The sequence below is a fragment of the Siphateles boraxobius genome, unplaced genomic scaffold (assembly GCF_051911475.1).
Source record: "Siphateles boraxobius isolate OS27281-9 unplaced genomic scaffold, OSU_SipBor_1 26, whole genome shotgun sequence".
NCBI lineage: Eukaryota > Metazoa > Chordata > Actinopteri > Cypriniformes > Leuciscidae > Siphateles > Siphateles boraxobius.
The window spans coordinates 6968185-6990908 of NW_027508876.1; the positions used below are offsets into that span (position 1 = coordinate 6968185).

General features: G+C 38.1%; 2 protein-coding genes across 5 annotated transcripts in view; both read right to left on the minus strand.

Annotated features, from left to right (window-relative positions):
- Positions 1 to 3717, minus strand: part of galnt11 (UDP-N-acetyl-alpha-D-galactosamine:polypeptide N-acetylgalactosaminyltransferase 11 (GalNAc-T11)) — a 29564-nt gene extending 25847 nt beyond the window's left edge. The window contains exons 1-2 of the mRNA XM_077244248.1: positions 3598 to 3717; positions 1170 to 1460 (exon numbers count right to left, since the gene is read on the minus strand). Of these exons, the coding sequence (XP_077100363.1) occupies positions 1170 to 1422 (253 nt within the window). The 5' untranslated portion in view covers positions 1423 to 1460; positions 3598 to 3717. The remainder of the gene's footprint in view (positions 1 to 1169; positions 1461 to 3597) is intronic.
- A 7888-nt stretch (positions 3718 to 11605) lies between these two features.
- atp6v0a1b (ATPase H+ transporting V0 subunit a1b) overlaps positions 11606 to 22724 on the minus strand; it is a 33315-nt gene continuing 22196 nt past the window's right edge. Inside the window, exons 18-22 of one of the 4 annotated variants that reach the window (XM_077244250.1) lie at positions 22111 to 22218; positions 20285 to 20302; positions 16923 to 17040; positions 16659 to 16830; positions 11606 to 13671 (exon numbers count right to left, since the gene is read on the minus strand). In XM_077244250.1, coding sequence (XP_077100365.1) covers positions 13578 to 13671; positions 16659 to 16830; positions 16923 to 17040; positions 20285 to 20302; positions 22111 to 22218 — 510 coding nt within the window. In that variant the 3' untranslated portion in view covers positions 11606 to 13577. Of the gene's footprint in view, positions 13672 to 16658; positions 16831 to 16922; positions 17041 to 20284; positions 20303 to 22097; positions 22306 to 22724 lie in introns of all 4 variants that reach the window. The other 3 variants (XM_077244249.1, XR_013207279.1, XR_013207278.1) reach the window with 3 other exon arrangements.

Below are 22724 nucleotides of genomic sequence, written 5' to 3' on the forward strand. Positions count from 1 at the left end.
CTGAACATATTTTACACATAGTTAATGTAGTGAGAGATAAATAAAGTGATGTCACAACACAAGCTTCAAATCAGAATTAATTTTTGACATGCGCACACGTCACAAATATAAAGAGTTTTCCGCTGTTTGTGCATACTTATTCTCCCAAGAGCAGACTTAATATTTATCTATTCCGGGTCCTGATAAGGAGACGATGAGCACATGAAGTGTTATGCCGTGCTGCTTATATTTATCAAACAGTAAAAACTAATCTCCAAAATAAAGTGTCTGTGGATGAGAGTATGAAAGCTATTTTAACAACAACAACAGCTCGTTTCGCTCATCATACGTCATCATTACCCAATTTCTACGTCATTGCACATGCACAGTCCTTTCCAGTTTCGTTTTTCAATTCGAGTGTTTACATGAAGGCTTTTCAGGCCGATTGAGCCGTCAATCCAATTACTGATGGATTATTTGGTTGCATGTAAACATAGCTAGCCACTGACAGCAATGCCAGCAGCTTTAGACAGGTGCGTCTTAACTGCTGGGTCGCAACTAGTGTTCATTTTGCCAGATTGCAAGGATTAAGTAAAACACCAGGTAGGAAATGTATCCTTTTAACAGAAAAACTCTGACTGGGGAATTTAAACTCTTGACATCTGGCAACCGCAACCATGAACGCTCATAGTAGAGGCTTGTACTCCTTTTTTCCAACAAAAATAGAGATGATTTTTTTATTTGTAAGTTACATTTTAATCTTGTCTTTTTCATCAACTATATTGCATGTTGATATAGTCAGTTATCGTTTAATGACGTTGTTGTCATCACGTCACTGTAATACGAAAAAAAGCTTGTTGATGAACATTTTCTCATAGTTTTCGTTAACTAAATGAACACTAGTTGCAACCCTAAAAATAGGACGGCTGACAAACAGCTCATAAAGAAGAAAACTCTTTGCACGTCTTATGTTGTTGGTGTGAAAGCCAAGGCTGTGCGTCCAATCAAACTCTATTGGGCACAAATTCATCTTAACTCTTGGTACAGGTTGTATGACATCCCCTCTTCCTTGAAAACCATGACCAAAACTAAAGGTAAAATAAAATATTACCCAGACTTCATTAAATAGCCTACATGTTCATTTGCTGTGGCTGTTGTATATTATTTGTATATTTGAAACATCCACCAACCCAGCTCTGGAGAGAGGTCCAGTTTGACAGCCTCCATTGCATGGCCTTTGCGCACATGACTGCCATCTCTACGCTGGACCGCTGGGCCACGGGTGAAACGAGGTTGGAAACGGCGCTGCCCCTGGACGGGCACATTTCTGAAAGACAAGATGCTTTCTTGGCTGAGGTTGAAATACAGGAAGAGAAGAATCGACCAGGTCATGGAGGTGAAGAGGCAACCATAGCAAAAGTAGCGCAGAGTGACGCTGCCCATGGTAACGCTAGCCTCCTCGGCTGGCCATTATCAGGCCCCTGAAAGACAAACATTAGGAGTTACGAACTTAGGGTTTAACATGTGAAATCCAGTTTGGATATCAGATGGTCTGGGGTCAATAAGATCTTTTTATGTTTTTGAAAGAATGCTCACCAAGGCTGAATTTCTTTGATCAAAAATACAGTGATATTGTGAAAAATAATAAATATTCATTTTAAACATTAACTTAATACATTTTAAAATGTAAGCTGAATGTTAAGCAGCCATTACTCCGGTCTTCATCTTATTATCAGAGTTGAAACCGGGATTCTTTGATGATTATAAAGTTTAACAGAACAACATTTATTTGAAATATAAATCTTTCAAAGCACTATAAATGTCTTCACTTCTGATCAATTTAATGTGTCCTTGACGAAGTGTATGAATTAAAGGTATGAATAGAATTCATTTCTTTAAACAACAACAACAACTGTTATGTATATGTGAGAGCAATGCTGAAACATTTAGTAATGCGAACAACCCCGGACATTTAGTTAATAATGAGAATTGGAGCTTACCTAAAAAGTGGCCAGGATTCATCATTCATTATAAATAATCTGATTTTAAACTTGTAATTTCAACCATCAAGGTTAAGTAAAAAGAGAAAATAATGAAATGAGATTAAGTATATTTCTATTGTAACACATTTAATTCACTGGAATATCCAATACTGAGCATTACCACATGGTCAATTAATATATTTAGCCTAATATATAGGCCTAAACCATCAAATGTCATTTTTAGAGATCCTGCTAGCAAGCGACACAAGCCAGACTCCCATCTAAATACATGCTTACTGATATCCTTAGCAAAAAATAATAATAAAATAAAAGCCGAAACAATGCCTCCTTTGCTGTTATATGGCACAAATGGCCTGCACTGCAAACAGGGTACTGACCTTGGTATTTCAAAAGCATTTATCAATCATTAAAATGCACTTTGTACAACATTTTAAACAGTAATACGGACAACACATCTAGAAAAAAATGAATCCATTTATAGTTGTGTTTATTCTCATAGTATTGCATCGAAGGAAGGCAAAGACACAAGTCCATTCAGACATCCAGCAGCCTCAGACAGTAACGTGAGTACCCATCCAAAATGTGAAACCAGTTGATGCAATCATATGGAATTACAGCAGGTCTCTTATGAATGTTTAATTCATGGTTGAGTCCTAAAGGCCAGTGCACTATATTAAATAATAATCTTCCTGTGTCATGACACCTCACATGACATAAACAGTTTCATCAAAAGAACTGTAGTACTTTTCTTTAGCTAGTTTAATTTAACTAATGATAAGAGTGATATCTTGGACAAGCCAAATAATCAAACGATATTTGCCATATATTTTCAGAATCATCTGATAAAAGTGCATGGTCGACCAAATAACAGAAGATATATGGGAAAGTTGTAGATGTCAGTTCCAAAAATCTAAAAGTATAGTGTAACGTTACTTTTTTTTTCATTCACAGAAGTACATTTTTCTGTATAATTAGTTTTTTTTTACAACCAGATGCAGTTTAATAATCTCTCCAAACCAGGACTAATTCTGGTCTAAAAACGAATGAACAACAGCTCGGATGTGATTAATAAAGCTCAGGTAAAGGACGTTAACGCACTTAGCTGGTGTAACGTTATAACGTTAGGCTACTGCAGACATCAAGCAAACACATCAAGTCTGTTCTGTAAGCAGTTATGACAGAGTCAGAAATGAAACAATTCACCCACAAGCTTAATAGCGAGTAGTTTTTGAGCCTTTGACTATCTAGTGAGCCATCTATAGACAACATTTCTGGGTAAGAGATTACCTTTAATTATCACACATCATGCGTTAAAAAATTCTTAGTTTGTGTCGAGTTGTCTAAATTGCACCGATAATGCCCCGAAATACTACAGACTCGGAACGCACCGAAATGCCTGCGGATTTGTAAGGTTCCAGGTCCTCTGACGCCCAAACATGCTGTCTGTGTAGGCAGCTCACTGGCTTTTCAGACACAGACATTACGAGCTACGAGCTAACTCGATAGCTCCACCGAATAAACTATTTAAATTGCTGTATTGCAACCTGGCAGTCATCTAATCCTATCTAAGACGTTTAATTTCTGGTAATAATGTCAGTGTGGTGCAGTGACTCACTCGCTGATGAAGTGGGCTTTCACAGAACCATTCCCCTCCTGCGCAGCGGCGCTACTGTCCGTTACTCGCGGGTGATGAGGAACAGCGCAGCTGCGCCGGACTGAGTCTGTTGCCTCCTGCTGGCGGAGAGCAATATCGCACCAAATTCACAACGTTGACTGCTCGTGCTCTCTCCACATTAGTTTCCATTAAAAAGTTGCGAATTTAAATGATGCACAAAATTTGCGAATAAAGCAGCATTTCCATACAGTTAGTCGAAGAGAACAAAATCGTCACTTCCCTATAAACTGGCTCTAAATATCACCAACAAAAATATAGAAGCGCAGACGAAACACAAATGCAGTTCGGAAGAGGATGCTGCTGTTTGTGAAGGCAGTCGTGTAAATGAACTGTAAAATAGTAAAATAGATCAGAGAATCTGTTGTAGAGCAGAAAATATAACATTTACAATAAACATTTACAAAAAAAGTTGATGAAACAGATTAATTATATGTCGGGGGGGGGGGGGGGGTCATTAAAATGTGTTGCTATAATCAAAGGTTAGTCTGTGCTTGTTTTTCAGTCATGGTGTAATTAGCTCCACATTATGTAAAATGCACGTGGCAACAGGGTTAAACATAAAATGTAGAAGATTAAAGGCTATATATTACAAGGGTCACCCAAGTGTAACATCTTCATGTAGATATGCCAACTAAACCAAAAGACACTCCCAGTTTGCTGGTAATTCCATGCTATTTTTAAGATCCATGATGTGGAACGTTATGAGTGACCAAACTTTGACTTGCTGTCCAATCTTGACAGTGATCTCTGAACTTCCCAGAGATCATGAATCACATCCCCCATTTTCAATTAATATAATAATAGGCAAAGAGTAGATTAGTAGAACATTTACATTTAAGAATTTGAAAGACCCATCACAACTCAGATGGCATTCAAGGTATAAGGTATTTTATAATTTTAAGTGGGAATAATTCATTCCGATATAGTCAAACTCTTGATGTTTTTACAAGTGGTTGTGAATGCAAGCACTCAATCCATTCACCTCTGCGTAAGGGATCCTTGGTTTAAAGCTGGTGTTTACTGCGCATTACAGCTGTCCAATGTACAGATAAGTGCAGAGAGCTCCCCATGACTGCTTCAGCGAAAAAGCAATTTTCCTATAAGAGGAAGCACAGTCGAAGAGTATCTTTTTAAAGACGCCTTTCCATCTGTGTGTTTCTGGCTGCGGTCGATATCTCTCATCCTCAGATGGACATGATATCTGCCTTACGTGTTTAGGTCATGCCCAGGCTGAGACAGTATTTGTGGATGGTTCATGTCTTCATTGTTAGAACACTCTCTTTTCAGGTCAGAGAGAGAGAGTCACTTTAGTTGCCCCCCTATCCCTGTCCTTCTGCTATATGGCCGTGGTGGCAAGCACTGAGGGCAATATTGGGGCAACAGACATTTCAGACATTTCCACATGGTCAATCCCCACAGGCCTCCCATTCCTCGTCATGTTGCACCCAGTCAAGTTCCTGGATGAGTTAGGCGGTTCATGTTATGACGAACCGAATTTCTCATTTGGGGCTCCAGATGAGCATGAATTATCGATTGCAGCATCGGAGGACGGGGTTATGCCTTCCGACACTGAGGACTTGGCTGGACTCCCACCTTCGGGTGCGGTAGCTCAGTCTGAGTTTGACGCCGAGTTGAATTCAGAGCAAAATTATGACATTTACAATATGGCCTACTGTACAAAAAAAGTTTATGAAACAGATTAATTATATGTCAGGAGGGTCATTAAAATGTGTTGCTATAATCAAAGGTTAGTCTGTGCTTGTTTTTCAGTCGTGGTGTAATCAGCTCCACATTATGTAAAATGCATGTGGCAACAGGGTTGCACATAAAATGTAGAAGATTAAAGGCTAAATATTACATTGGATTTATGCATCTAATATTTTAAAGAATGCTTGCCCAGGCTGGAATGGAATCTTCCACCCGTCCTGAGCGTTATCGGCTGGATGATTGGTATCTAAACTCGAAGCACAACTCACAGCCATTCCCAACCCCAGTGCCTTTCTTTCCGGAAGTGCATGAGAGCTGACAAAGTCGTGGAAGGCACCTTTTACTGCCAAACCTGCTTTGCAAGCTCTTTCACCCTCACTACCCTCAACAGTGGGCCAGCCAGGCCCAAGGGGTACACAGAGGTTCCACAGGTGCAGAGTGTGATTGCAATAAGTTTATGCCCGCAAAACGCTGCCACCTGGTGGAATCATCCCAAATTCCTGCCTAAGGCATGCAAGTTTACTTTGTCTCTGACAGCGAAGGCTAACAATGCCACTAGACAGGCTGCCTCAGCCCTGCATGCCATTAACCATCCCGCAGGTCCATCAGGCCAAGCCACTAAAAGATCTGCACAAGGGTAGTTCTAAGTCGAGATTGATGCAGAAACTGCGTTCAGCGACCGACTCTACGAGTGATGAAGGTCACAGCACGCTCTCTCGGCCATCTCTGGTTCAACCTTGCTGAGATGAGGGAAGCCGACAAGGTTAGTTTTTTCACGCCCCCCATCTTGCAAGGTGACCTCTTCAGCGACACTGTCCAGGACTTTGCCCAGCAGTTCTCGGCAGTCAAAAAGCAGACAGAGGCTATCAAACACATATTGCCTCCGTGTGAGCTTCATCTACTCATTGCCGAGGGCATCGCCTGCAGCAGCCACACCAACTGCCACAGCCCGAGCCCACAGCCAGGCCGCAGCGTCAAGCCAGTACAGCGATGCCACCCGTCCGTTATGCGAGTGCCAAGAACCCGAGGAAGGCTTTGAAGCGTCTCTGAGACAGGCGACCTATAGGGATGGCGAGAACTGCTCTTTCCCAGGAGGCGGAATCCAGACCGCTCCTTCCCCCGGTGGAGGACCAGGAGGAAAATCTTTTGTTTCTTTTGATTTTGCTGTCTGCCCAAAAGGCGATGGTACCCACATTTTTTGAAAAAGAGCAGCTTCCTCCTCTAGGCCACACAACTCGTAGTCTGAAAATGTTGGTCATGATTGTTTCACTTCCTCATGTTCAGCCGCAACAGTTCAGATCTTATCTAAAAAAGAGAAGAGGTCAAGAAATGGCTGAAGCGAACTATTCCCACTGTAAATACGGTTCTTTCTGCTCCCTCATGGGGGACAATAATGCTTAAGTGGGGTGTTGGGAAGGTTATGACGTTGCGGTGAATTCTTACAGTAGCATTGCCAACATCTGCACCACCAAAACCTCATAGCCTCATGTCCGTTCAGCTGGTTGTGCCGTTTTCCCTAGGGACCCCTAGTATCAGTACATTGACACAACATTGAAGTGACTGACGGATGGGGAATGTCTTGGTTACTACTGTAATCTGATGGAGGGAACGAGACATTGTGTTCCTCCTGCTACAACGCTGAACTACCCGATGAATGGCCAGGACACACTCTCGGCTCCTCTGCACGATCCTGAATGAGTAGATGCACACCATGTCCTTTTACGCCCATATGTTTAGGGGAGTGGTGCAAATTCCGCTCACCAAAACTGACTGGCCATTTCTATCAGAGTTGTATCAAACAAAATTATCAGGTGTTTGGGGCTCCCAAGTGTGACCCCTAGTGTCAGTACATCGACACAACATCTCGCTCCCTCCATCATGGAATGGAGGTTACAAAAGTAATTAGTAACCAAGATGTTTTTTGCTGTTAGAGGTTTTAAGTGATAATGGTAAACCTGCAGTCTGTGTTTGTCATGATATAACAGTATGGTGTATTGGCAATACAAACCCTTTAAAAAAATGAACCTTCTAATAAATAATTACTATTGCTGCAGAATAATGTGTTGCCGAATTCATAAATTACATTCTTAAGTTTGTATATCTGTGCAGTATAAGTGGTTTGCAGTGCTTAGTACAAGCCGTGTGTGAAATGGGCAACTTAGACGTCCAAAAAGGACAAATCATCAGAGCCCGTTTAACAATAGCATTTGTAACCTGAACCACCCAATTGTGTGTTTTAAGAACACCAGTCTTCATGATCATGACTGTGTGCACAAAGCATGGCAAGACTTCATCAGTGAGGTGAAAAAAACAAAAGTGCATGATAGGGACCGTCAAACACTAATTGTGTACTAACAACACAGAACAACTGCAGCAAAGTGACAGCAAACCTCCATGTTCACCCTGTAGACCACGTTTCGACAAAAACTGACCACAGAAAACTTCACAAAGCCAACATCAATGAAAGAGCTGCACTTGTTAAAAATGTAATCTTAAAGGTAAATTTTGGTGTTCCCAGGTTTTTAAGTTATTTTGTCCATGCAAACCTGTAACAGGCTGAAATTTAAATAAAATGCTTGAATTAAAAATTTAAACATCATGTTCTCTCAGCACTTTCAGTATTAGTCAAGAACTGGATTAGATTAAAAAAATAGCAGTATTCACGTTGGAAAAACAGTAAAAGCAACTTAAAAGAATTAATAATTTTTACAGGATGGTTTCTTTGGCTTCTGAGCAGCCAACAATGTATTAAGGAAAAGCAAAAGCCTTACCCTGACTATCCAGTAGGGAGCGCCAAATGAATGGCAAATTGCACCTTAAATTACCATAAAAAAGGATCACGTTTCATGTGTTTGAGCAATAGAATAATCCCTCATCTTTCCATTTATTTAAAAAGTAATTGATGTAGCTACTATTGGTGGTTACTTGCATTTTGACACTGAAGAAAATAATAGTTTCCTTAACAAAAATCTCTGAGATTTACTCGCCAAATTTCTTTACAAAAATAGTAGCAAAAATTGGAATGCAGTGTAGGAAATTTCACAACTGAGAGTAATTCAATAGAAAAGGGTTCACAGGGAATATATTCCATTTTTCCATGCTTGCCTCTCTTCTTCCATCTGCATGCACAGGAAGTTGGACACAAATATGAAGGAAATCTGGAGCCACTAGAGCTGTAAAGCCTGGTGCATTCATTAAGTTATTCATTGTCTTATGAGGCGTTTCTATCTGTACCTTCCAAGGCCACAGGGTCAAGAAACAAGAGAACTTTCCATGCTATTTTTTGTTAATTAAAACTAAATCAGATCGTTATATGCCATCTGTTTTTATAACAAATAATATACCAGTCTCACAACACCAACTGACCCTTTAAAGGGTTAGTTTACCCAAAATTAAAATTGTGTCATTTACACACCCTGTCGTCCCATACCTGTAAGACTTTCATTCATCTTTAAAACACAAATTAAGATATTTTAATTTAAATCTGAGAGCTTTCTGTCCCTCCATTTACAGCAACGTATCAATCACTTTGCTTTCAAAAAGTTCATTAAGAGACCATAAAATGAATCCATATGAATCGAGTGGTTTAATGCAATTTTTCTGAAGAGAGACAATCACTTTACAGTATATGATGAACAGATTCAATGTACTGTAGGCTTTTATTCACATAAACAATTATCAAAACATCAGTTGTGGTAAATGGAAGCTTAAGCTTGCTTGCTTGAAGTGCAAGAACCAATGAGGTTCATTCTTGTGTGTTATACAGCACGTTTGAGCTTCACCCTTATTGAACGAAAATATATTTCCCATATATGAATGATCAATATATTAAATGGTATAACCGTATTTTTTAAAATATACAGAATGATATATTGTGTTAATATATTACAATATATTGAATAATACAAAATAATTGAGACTTCATATATTGAAACATAATTGACAATATATTTACTAATATATAATAATGTATGTAATTTTATATTCAGTAATACACTTCATAATATAGATGTATATGTGATCAGATATGGTACTGCATGTGTAATATATTGCAGATATATTTACTCATGCAACATAAACACATGTATAGAGAAATATATAATTTTATATATTTCTTATATTTTTTAAATTATTTACATTACAAATGTTTCATATTTTCAAGTTAGTTGACAACAGCACAAGCACACATGCAGGTACTAAAGTATTTAACCAAGAGACTATATTGGTACTGAGGAGTGCATGTTCATTACTTTTTAAAATATAGCATGTCTTTATGGTCTTCGGCCAATCATCAACCAGACCACAGGCTCTACACACAATGGTGACCCCAAAAACAGAACACGTTTGAGCTTCAGCAAGAACCAATGATGTTCATTCTCGTGTTACGCATCATGTTTGGGCTTCAGCAAGAACCAATGATGTTCATTCTCGTGTTATGCATCATGTTTGAGCTTCAGCAAGAACCAATGATGTTCATTCTCGTGTTACGCATCATGTTTGAGCTTCAGCAAGAACCAATGATGTTCATTCTCGTGTTACGCATCATGTTTGAGCTTTAGCAAGAACCAATGATGTTCATTCTCGTGTTACGCATCATGTTTGAGCTTCAGCAAGAACCAATGATGTTCATTCTCGTGTTACGCATCATGTTTGAGCTTCAGCAAGAACCAATGATGTTCATTCTCGTGTTACGCATCATGTTTGAGCTACAGCAAGAACCAATGATGTTCATTCTCGTGTTACGCATCATGTTTGAGCTTCAGCAAGAACCAATGATGTTCATTCTCGTGTTACGCATCATGTTTGAGCTTTAGCAAGAACCAATGATGTTCATTCTCGTGTTACGCATCATGTTTGAGCTTCAGCAAGAACCAATGATGTTCATTCTCGTGTTACGCATCATGTTTGAGCTTCAGCAAGAACCAATGATGTTCATTCTCGTGTTACGCAGCACGTTTGAGCTTCAGCAAGAACCAATGATGTTCATTCTCGTGTTACGCATCATGTTTGAGCTTCAGCAAGAACCAATGATGTTCATTCTCGTGTTACGCATCATGTTTGAGCTACAGCAAGGACCAATGAGGTTAATTCTCGTGTTACGCATCATGTTTGAGCTACAGCTAGAACCAATGATGTTCATTCTCGTGTTACGCATCATGTTTGAGCTACAGCAAGAACCAATGAGGTTAATCCTCGTGTTACGCATCATGTTTGAGCTTTAGCAAGAACCAGTGATGTTCATTCTCGTGTTACGCATCATGTTTGAGCTACAGCAAGAACCAATGAGGTTAATTCTCGTGTTACGCATCATGTTTGAGCTACAGCAAGAACCAATGATGTTCATTCTCGTGTTACGCATCATGTTTGAGCTACAGCAAGAACCAATGATGTTCATTCTCGTGTTACGCATCATGTTTGAGCTACAGCAAGAACCAATGATGTTCATTCTCGTGTTACGCATCATGTTTGAGCTACAGCAAGAACCAATGATGTTCATTCTCGTGTTAGGCATCATGTTTGAGCTACAGCAAGAACCAATGATGTTCATTCTCGTGTTACGCATCATGTTTGAGCTACAGCAAGAACCAATGAGGTTAATTCTCGTGTTACGCATCATGTTTGAGCTTCAGCAAGAACCAATGATGTTCATTCTCGTGTTACGCATCATGTTTGAGCTTTAGCAAGAACCAATGATGTTCATTCTCGTGTTACACATCACTTTTGAGTTTCAGCAAGAACCAATGAGGTTCAATATCTTGTGTTACGCATCATGTTTGAGCTACAGCAAGAACCAATGATGTTCATTCTCGTGTTACACATCACGTTTGAGTTTCAGCAAGAACCAATGAGGTTCAATATCTTGTGTTACGCAGCACGTTTGAGCATCAAGCATCGATCTGTAGGGTTGATTTTATGTTTGCTGATCAATGTTTATATGTAAATAAAAGTCTAAATTCAATCTTTCATCATGTAAAGCGACTGAGTCTCTTCAGAAATTTTGAACTAAACCACTTGATATGGATTAGTTGCTTGGATTGTCAATGGAGGAACAGAAGTCTCTCAGATTTAATTTAAAATATCTTCTTTTGGACGAAAGTCTTACGGGTTTGGAAGGACAGGGTGAGTAAATGATGACATTCCTTTTTTCATTTTTACGTGAACTAACTCTTTAATACCAACGATCAAATGTGTATTTGAAGAGAACAAAGAGACTTAGATCTAAAATAAACACTGACATGAGTTTATTGTCCCCAGATATTTAATTGTCGAATTTAGGAGGAACAGGGTTTCACACTGAACAACAAACATCTTTGACTGTTTTGATTGTATAAGCCTTACTGAAATGTTCATTCATGCACAAACACTCTTTTCTGCAAGTGAAAGACTACAAGTGAAAAACAATAAAACACTGCAACAAATAAATAAATAATGAATTGAATATTTTACATATTATTTCCACATTGATATGTTTCACTTTTAAACAAGACAAAGTTGTCCACCAAACATTGACATATTTTACTAACTTTGGCTGAGATATATTTATTTCTGTTAAAGTCCCCCTGTAGTCACCAAAAATAAATATTTAAACATTTTTTTCCTGTGAATTTTTTTTTATTAGCGCCTTAAAATAGGTTGAATGTAATTCTACACCCTTACTTCATTTAATATATGCAGACCCATATGCAAATTGGCCCTGCCTCCACTCACTCACACCAGCTCAGAGATCCACTCGGTCAACTCGTATAGTCAATGTTTCAGAATGGTAATACATTTTATGTATCGCTCTCTAAAACATCCAACACATAACGGTAATTAATATGATTAGCCTTTTGCTTGACTACGTTAGCAAACAGCTAATAATGTGTTGCTAATGTTTCACAAACCATGTTCCCATTCGCCATCTCAGAGTCAGACAGCTGCTTGCCTTCTAAAAATCAGTGTCCTGATAAACACTTTGAACAACTAAGGATGTCAGTGGAGAAAGGCTTATAGAACATCATAACTTATCTATATACATCATATAGATAATTCACCCGCTATATTGCTAAATGTCCCTGATTTTTCAGATCAACAGAAAAATATACCAGGATAACCTGGCTTCTCTCGAGACCACAATTAATGATATGCTAAAGACCGCCGCTACGTTGATGTGATTGGTTACAAGGTAGTTTGTGACCTCAGAAATGCCAGCGATTTCAATTCGCATTTTCGAGATGGTTCACTGGAGTTTTAAGGAGAAAATACTCAGCACTAGTGTTGACTTATGACTTTGCACATGGTTTGTCTTAAAGCATATTAAAAACACCACATGACCACAAACTCCACACTTGATTTTCACCACAGGGGGTCTTTAATTCAGTAACAGGATGTTAACCCTTACTCTGTTAAATGTTGCTTTTTTTATGACTAGCTGCAATGTGGGATCAACTGAGAGCCAGTTTGACTCAAGTTTGAGATATCCCTGAAACCATCAATTTCATCTGCCCCTTCAAAACTACACAAATACAGTAGAATGTTTTGTGGAAAGACACAACATGTGCAGAATTACATCAGCAGGGAAACCACAACATTCATTAGTGTTTATCTATAGATCCATCATGTCATTTAACCATAGAGGCTTACTGATTGTTTTAGATGTAAATGCAGGTTTTCATGGTTAGCTGTGATAGCTAAGCTTGGAAATCTGAAAATATCAGAATCTAAAATCTAAACATTTTAAACATGTAAAAGTCATGAAAATTTCTATAGTGAACATACATTTTATTCCTGTTATGCTCTGCTCTAGTTAAATGTGACTCTTTTTGATTACAGTCTGTAAAATGATTCAAAATAATTCATTAAGCTGTTCAATCTAGATTTCCAATGATGACTCATTACAGATTTTAATTTCGGTCACAAGATTTTTTTTTTTGCTCACAAGAGCATGAGACTTTCTACACGTTGGTTGATTTATATCCATATAATACAACCATTACATCCATTATAGTTGATAGACTGTTTTGAGGGACTGTTTACAGAAAGTTGGGCAATAAATCTGGGAAAAGGGCTTACAGATCACCACATCTCAAAAACACCCCAGAAAATGTGCATTAGAGGTCAGGGGTCACATTTTACAAACACTTCACCAGACAGCACTGCTCCTGAAGAGGACAGGGAGAGAGAAGATCCATGCAGAAGTGGGAATTGATGATATTGGATGGAGTTGTAGTAGCTCATTCGTCAAACCGACCCTCCAGGATACTCTCGAAGGAAAACGGGACAAACTTGAAGCCCTGTCCTGTGTAGAATTTGTTCTGGAACTCCACCCTAAATGACAGGAAAAACAGGACAAAAGAACACAGTGTCAGAGCAGGACATTTAATACAAAAAACACCTGTGGATTCCTGTTGACAACATTGTGCTTGCATCTTTATTTATTTAAAGTATGTTGTGGTTATTTCCTCAAAAGCAGAAGGTTGTTGAAGTTAAAGAGTGAGAATCGGGGTTGGGTTGTATGACCATATGATTAATGTATCAGTCGGTGGGGAGTCTGCTATACTACCCTTCATGAGGCACACACGCACATTTGCACACACACGCAAGGTATCTCCCTCTCTGCCGAGCACACACTACACGGTTTGGAGCTCACGAGCTCTAGATTCCGGGAGATTTGAACTAATTTACGGGCATCAGGGAGCCGCTATCAATATGCGGGAGACTCCCGGAACTTCCGGGAGACTTGGGATGTCTGTATTTTTACAGCTCCTTTCTCAGGAGCTCTGCCAAGAACAGGTCGATTTTGGCCTGTCTACTCAATATTCATGAGTCTCTTTTCTGATTGGCCTGTTGTTTTCTGAAGTAATTGGAACTTCAAAACTTTATTGTCCAAGGTCAGAAAATAAACAGTGACATAATCGATTCTTGCCCTTTGCCGCATCGATGCTGAATCGTGCATTTCCCGCATTGCGATGCATCACCGAATCAATTATTGTTGACACCTCTAATGTGAATAGTACAGATTACTAGATTTTTCCGATTAAGTTGCGACATTAAGTAAAGTTAATTAAAAAGTGTTAGTTAGAACAACTGTTGGATTTTTAAGTGTATCAGTTTAAATCCTGCATACAAAAACATTATACACTATAGTCAGACTGTAAAACAAATACACAAAGTGCTCTTTTGACATCCTATTCAGAAAGTTCTATGCAAATATCATATTGACTTATTTTTTCAAATAAGCATTTTTGCCTTTTTAAAACGTTCATATCATTAAGCATATCATTGTTATTTGGGCCATTTCTCGTACTTTGTCTATAGTGGGAACATTTTTCAATTTCTACAGGTTTATCCGAAGATAAGGAGTGAAAAATAGCTGTAATCACACATTCCGTCACTATCAGCAGCTCATAGATAAGAGTGTTTAGATTTGCAGTGTAGAGAACATATTTTTGAACTGAAGGTTGAGATTTTGAGTAAGGTAATGTCCAGACACAAACTTTTGAAATCAAACAGAAAGCTGTGAATGAGTGATTGTGTGCATGACAAGGGCATTTCTGAGGAGCCAAGGGAGGCAGTTCCTCGTGGGGTTGGGGGGGTTAGTCGATGAGAACAACGCTAATGCTGTTCCATTTATGCCTTATATCCAGAAGCATTTAAACATCAAATGAAACTGGGAAATTATTTTACATAAGTTTTTTTTATTATTATTATTAACGGACAAAAAGAAACATTGCCTCCTTATTTTAGATGTTGACTGGATTTTTGCTTTATTAGAATCCCTTTAAGCAGCTTGAGTGGAATGAATTGCAAGAGTTTAATGCCTAGAGTCATGGGTTTAGAACAAACCCTAAGCTGAATGTGTGGGCAATGGAAAGGCAGTTCTGCCTCGCAATAATAAAATAAAATCAGTTATCAGGACATAAAGTTATTCTTAAGAGGCAGTGGTATGTTTACATTTCCTCTTCACACTCTTTACCTCTGTAGCACATTTCAGAAGGATGACATAATGTAGAATTTCAAATATTAACAGAAAACTGTGTTCTGTGTGTCTGTGATGCGCGCTTATGACTGCGCAAATGCAATGGCTGCTCCAGCCTGAAAAAATAAGCTTTATGAACAGTATTTGATAACATTTATGGGACAGTTCATATGAGATTTTGCTGCTGATTTGAAATAAGTTATTTAACTGTGAGTTTGACATGCAGTTTTTGGGATTTCAAGATTCCTCCATTCAAGTAGATCGAACTTGGTCTTGGATGCCAGAAATAGCTGCCTCTAGGCGTTGCAAATATGGCCGCCTTGTGAACAGACTTTTCTTGAAAGGGACTTTGACTAGATCTGGTACGCATGCTTCTCTTGCTGCTGCAAAGCAAATATGGACTTGCTACTGGCAATAGATACACAGACATGCTGCTGCTGCATGAATAGGTAGATCTAGACAGGTGGAGCTGGGGGAGGTGGAGGATTTTAGAGCAATTCTAAACTCTATTCTGAACCAGAATATTTAAATGTTCAGCAAGCAATGTCATTGGCTGCAGAGGGCCAAGCAGCTTTTGCTATGTAGTAACCCAGCAAGCAATTTTGCGTTTAAAAGACATATAATAGCCATCCAAACACAACCCAGACATCTAGGCTAAAACAAGGCAAAATTTGGGCTGTCAGTGAAAAATGTTATAGACGTCTAAAACAGTGGTTCTCAAACAAAGTACCACCTCAGAAAATATTTGGCTCTCCAAGTACCACCATAATGACCAATATGAAAATACAGTAGCGTAGTAGGCCTAACTATTCAGCTACAGTTATGCACAGCTCAAAAATAAGGCAGTTTATTTCTAATAAGAATATTTATTATTGTCAGCAACTTTAAACATTGTAAAATCACAGTTTGAATATTAACACTGCACTGTGCTGCTTACATACAGATACATAAAAAACTTAAATAATGGTTAAATTCAAATGTATTGCACCTAAAAGTGAAATAAAAACTGTACTGTACTGTACTGTAAAATATTAAGTAAAAAAAGTACTGTACCTAGTAAAAAAAGTGTATTCATATTTAACCTATTTACACATACATTTAAAATATTCTGGCTGACCCCCGTGAGTTTTTCAAGGCGACCCTTACTTAACTTATCACTTTATTGTTTCCATGGTGACGCGCATTGCTTGTCACGTGACACTGCAGCGCTAAGTGACTGATTTTTAAAAATCAATCTTTGATTGATCTTCTGATCTTTAAAATTAATTCAGTATTTCATTTGTGTGTGGTCACACTGCCATAATCACTGCTCTGTGTGTTGGTTTGTGTATCTCACCAATGCAAGCGCAGAGCATGCAGGAATGCAGACAGTCCCTCCATGATGAGTAAGATGCACACTGTTAGTGTAGCAAAGGCAGAGAAAATGATCGACAAGCCAAAGAATCCGCCACCACTCCGAGAGGACAGCCCAAGACGCATCACCATTCCCCAAAGAACCTCAGATAACTCTGATATACAGAAAAAGAGAAAGTTATATTTCAACAAGCCAGTGGATATGCTGTGGATATTTATATGTGTGTGTGTGTGTGTGTACACTTACGAGCATGAGCCAAACTAAGGGCCCAGAGCCGCAGGTACGAGGCCGTGTTGGAGATGCAGCCCAAGCAGTACTCTATAGTGTGAATGGCCTGATGAACAGCCATATCTCCAAAGTTAAACTACAGACAAAAAGAGAAAACCAGAATTGGGGCAATGATGGTCTTTGAATGTTAGGAGCAAAAAAAAAAAAAAAAAAAATTCTGTTATTTAACTCGTACTTTATGCTTTCGTTTACCATGCTCTATGTACATGCAATGTTTATCCTATAAAGCCATCATGTCTCTTCAGGCTACTTCTACATTCATCCGGATACATTTGAAACCGGTTTCGTTTCAAAATGCTCTCTGTCTGCACTAGCGTTTTCAAGAATTTTCCAAAAGTTTCTCGTCCACACTGAAACATCGGAAGATGCTTAAAATAAATCATCTTACTGTGAATGCGTAAAATGTAATAAAATCTCACTGAGATGATACTAAGAGACCAGACATAATAAAATTCTTATGCTCTTCTTCTGGCAGTATCTCTTTATTAGCAAAATATCTCACCACTTATTGGTGCATTCAGGTCCTTCAAATCATGCCCATTTGTGATTAATAAACCTGAAATACCTACAGGTGAGTCATTATTGGATACGACTGCCAAGTTTATATAAAAATGTAATTAAACATTCATAAATAGTATTACTATTACTATTATGTATTACTAGGTCAAGAAAATATGATCATATAACACCAATTTTATCATCTCTACACTGGTTACCTATTAAGTTCCGTATCAATTACCGTAAATGGTTTAGCTCCTGAGTATTTAATGGACCTTCTATCGCCCTACATCGCGTTCTTTAAGATCACTAAATTCGAGGCCATTCTTCTGGTCATTCCTAGGATATCTAAGTCCACTAAAGGAGGGAGGGCGTTCTCGCATTTAGCTCCTAAACTCTGGAATAGCCTTCCTGATATTGTTCGAGGCTCAGACTCGCTGTCCCAGTTTAAAACTAGATTAAAGACGCATCTCTTTAGCCAAGCATTTACATAATGCTTACCTTTTATACCACTGTTGAATCAGATCGAATGCATTAATATTATGAACAGCAGCTATGCTAATTATCTCCTATCTGCTCTTCTGCTGTTATCTCGGGACACTAGTCCCGAGGTAAATAGCGTTCGTCAGCTCCAGTTTGTATCCAGCCTCTCACGGAGACTTCAGATGCCCCAACACCTGCGATGAGATGACTAAATGCCTGTGAAGAGACGACTCAACGCCGGCGATATGTTAAGCCCTAAATTAATACATGATTAACTAACTGTATTTTTCTATGTATATTTCTGAAATGGACTTTCTGTAAAGCTGCTTTGAAACCATATGTATTGTGAAAAGCGCTATACAAATAATTTTTAATTGAATTGAAATAGTTTTCTTTCCAAGATAATACCAATATTTAACAGTCCTCACTACATTAACAATATGTAGAAAACTACTTTTTGAAATCTTTATAGTTGTATAATGCCTACTTACAATAAGCAGTATGCAGTGTATAGTATGCAGAATTTGGAGAGTATTAAGCGAGTATTCTTTTCAGAACTTTTCAGGTCTCATTTACATTTATGTTTATGCATTTAGAAAAAGCGACTTACACTGCACTCATAGCATACAATTTTTTTTCATTACCACTCATTACGTTGCTAGTGTCATGCTATACTGTTTGAGCTACAGTAACTTAGTGAAATATGTTTACGTGCTATATTTGTTATTCAAATACTGATTATCCACCCACTTCCATTTGCACACAGCTGAACACTTTTTGTGTGTTTTTCTGTGCATATATTATTTTAATACTCTGCTCTTTCACTTCTGCAAGTACTGGAAGCTTCTTAACTGAAGTAAATGTTTTTTGAATGTGATCATACTTGGCCAGTGAAGTGTTATCAGATTCTAAAATGATAAATGAGCATTAGAAGGGACACTGGCTCCGTAATTCATCTTCACTTTCCATCATAATATTTTCATATTGTTTAAGCTGCATGGAGTCATTAGTGTTGAGAACAATAGAGCTGCAGTGATTGTGATGTCACTGATCTGCTTCCTGTCTTTTTTCTTCCGCATTCTGTCTAAAGATCACAGATCCTCTTTTGTCAAGTTATGAGCAGTGCATATACACAAACACTTCAATGAAGAGTCTTTACTGAAGTTTATTTCATAATAAAAGTAGAAGGCTGCAATAGATCTGCATCCCAAAACCCTGACAAGCAGTTTGGACTTTGGAGACCGGATGGATGGAAATTCAGAGTACTACTATACATACTTATGCATGCTTGAATATGTATGACAAACTGGAATCAGAACATAGCCTAAATGTAAGGACAGCACTTCAGCTGGAGTCCATCAATATGTCCAGGATGTTCCTGCTCAGGTGGTCAAAGTTTCTGTCCAATACTAATAGGTCTTACTCGGCAAAGTTAGCACTACAATTGTGGGAACATTGATGTCAGGTGTGTTTATCACGAAGGAAAACACAGGACTGATCATTCCTACTTGTAAAGTTTGGCTTGGCAGGGGCTGGTTTCCCTTTTCCACTTGACTCTTTTGCCGAATGGCCCAAAAGCCATCATGGAAAACCTGATGTAACACTCTCATTGTTCTATAACAGAGGTGTGTTATCAGGATATCAAAGGAACCTGAAGTCCAAGGCTACTTAGTGACTCATAGTTTGTATTACCGGTAACACGATATCAAGCAGACTACATAATTCTAACAATTGAGTGTAGAAATATCTGTCTCACTAAGAAACAGCAGTTAAGTGTATCCAAGAACTATCTTTCTAATAATCTACCATTTTTTTCTCTTCACTATCGTCACCCACTGATAAGGCGTTCGACCACATTCTCTAGATCACAGACGGCGGAAATCATTTTGCTTGTTTTCCCAATTCATTAAAGAATTTAAAGTATGAAACTCTAGAGTAGATTTGATTGAGGTTAGGTTTCACGACATCCACATCCGTTACATAATTTATTCTTTTGCGGGAAGCGTAACTTGTAGGGATGTGTGTATTGTAGTACTGCGGGATGCAGGCAGACCCTTCTCAATTTTTATTCCATTTGATTTAAAAGCTTAAACAGAAACAATGTTTTCACGGTTTGATTGGACACGTTTTTGAAAGAGATTTATATTTTGAGAAAATTACTTATACATCTTTGAGTATATTTTATATCTTAAAGTGCGCTTATAATTATAAGAAGCTGTTCATTTTAATAATTCATTAAAATTTTGTTTGAATTAATATTTATTATAAATCCTTTTTATGAATTAATTATATATGAGAAAGATTGTATGCAAATGTAACAATACAGAAATGTCTCTTACCGGTTCTTCCTCCGAATGCTTGAAAAGAAGAGAACAGAGTTTTAGATAAACAAATCAGAAAGAATAGTATAAATGTTTCTAATTCAATCTCTGTGGAATTAATGGTGATAAATTCTAATATATACCACTGAGAATGATAGACATGCCTTAGGTTACAGATCAGACTAATAAAAACTGCAATCTGTTAGGAAATGTAAGTGTAAACACTATTCACAGGTGTGTGATATATGTGTATAGCATTCGATACTGCACCTATACTGATAGACCGCTATTATACAATATTCAGATCTGTGCATGCAGGATCATGTCCTTGTGTTTGCACTCATTTTTCCATCTCAGTAGATGAGGATCTACGCAATTATCTTACACCGCAAACAATCAATGCCATGTGTGGATAATACCCGAGACTCAGTCATAACTCATAATGTTCATCATAATCATAAATTACAGAAAGATTCAAGATTCCAAAATGATTGAATCCCCATTTGGCTAACTTTCTGCTTCCACGGTGTCTTAAACAGACCACACATCATGTGATGACACTAACATTTAATGATAAAAAAGGTAGCAACTATTTGCACTAGGTGCAAATAACGGTAGTTGCTATTTACACTAAGTGTACATAGCAACAAAAGGTATTTTCTTAGCACAAGTGCAAATAGAAGGCTGTTTTAGATTTTAGAAATTCTGTTTTAATAAGTGTAAATAGTGATAGATGTAAAAAGAAGTTAGATACAATTTTTTCTAGTGGCAGATACCATTTTCACCTCAGTGTATTGTAATATATTATAAAACATTATGCAATAATAACAAAATATTCAGTGTATATAATTACATTCATAAAAGGAGGCTGTCTTATTTGGCTATTACTTGTCCCTCTCCCCTATACACCTACCCCAAACCATATTGAATCTGCTGATCAGTAAAGGTGTCCTCGAAGGTAAAACGAGCTGTACGTGTCACGGTTGATGTGGACACAACATCCAATTTCAATTCCAGGCCAATTAAATACCCGTTAAAGCCGTTATTTCCCACTATCGAATGCCCGTAAGGCATTATATTTCCACTTTTCGAAATATATTTCCATTTTTCATATATTTTCTTTTTTAATGTAAAATAAACACCTCTTCAAGCAGATATGCAATGGGAAAAGGGTGAAGAATGAGTTCAGGAAAAGGTCAGTCACGTCAAAAACTAATGCCAACCACTTATCTCTCCACACTACTTCTCCAGTTACCATATGTTATTTTTTGTAATTTAAAAAAAAAAATACAATAATTTTTTTATTTGAATCAGAATTAATGAAAGGTCTTAGAACATTTGCTACCATGGTCAATTATACTGGTCTTAAAAGCAGGCTTCATTGTCTTTATGCATATAAGTGTATTTTCATTATTTGTTGTTTTTAATCTGCTCAGCACATGATAGATCATACGGTCAAAAGTTAAGACAGGGGATGAAAATATTTAGCACATTCCAGCGGTGGGTATGTTTGGAATGAATGAGTCAGGCTAACAGAGTCTCTGTGAGGATTTACTCCTCTGTTTACATTTCTCACATCACTGTGGGATAACAAAATGCTTAACCACCTTGCATTTACTAAGTAGTAAGTTTAATTGCTAGTTTATAAACTGTAGTTACTTTTCCATTAATCTTGATCTCACTGCACTCCACATACAACATCTCACAAATAAACGTCACTTTTTCTGTGAGCCACCAAAACGTCTCTCAGCTGTGACTAGGTTGTGATTAGATTGTATTTTTATGTATATGCAATAAGGAATAAACACAATGTAGAGCAAGCTGACATCACAGACTCCACCCACCTCATCTCCTTCCTCTGAGTGCTGTGAGAGCTGGTCGTGGTCAATGATCTCCGCCTCGTCCTCCGTAGGCCCGTTTCCGACCCGGATGCCACCGAATTTCTGCGTGCCCTGTTGGGTGAGTCCGGTGGGTGAGCTGGTGCCTGTCTGCTCTAAAGTTTCTAGATTCTCTGCAGGTCTTGCCTCCCTCATCTGGGACTAAATACAAACAAGGTCTGTGTGGCTATCAGCATGCCATGGGCCGCCTGAGTGTTTGCTGTGTCTGGTACGGCTGCTTGGGGCACCTACCAAACACGATGGACCTATACCTGTCAATCACACAGCAGCTGGCCCTCACAAAAGGTTTACAAAAGCAGGTTATCTTAAGGTTTAGCTAATTGCATTTAACATACATTTAAACTAGAATCTTTTGTTCTTTTAATTCAAATGAACATGCATTTTAGCGTCTGAAAACATTAAAATACAGTTCACACTTAAAGGGATAGTTCACCCAAAAATTTTAATTCTGTCATCATTTTCTCACCCTCAAGTTGTTTCAAACCTGTATTAGTTAATATCTTCTGCTGAACACAAAATAAGCTATTTTGATGAATGTCGGTAACCAAACAGTTGATTTG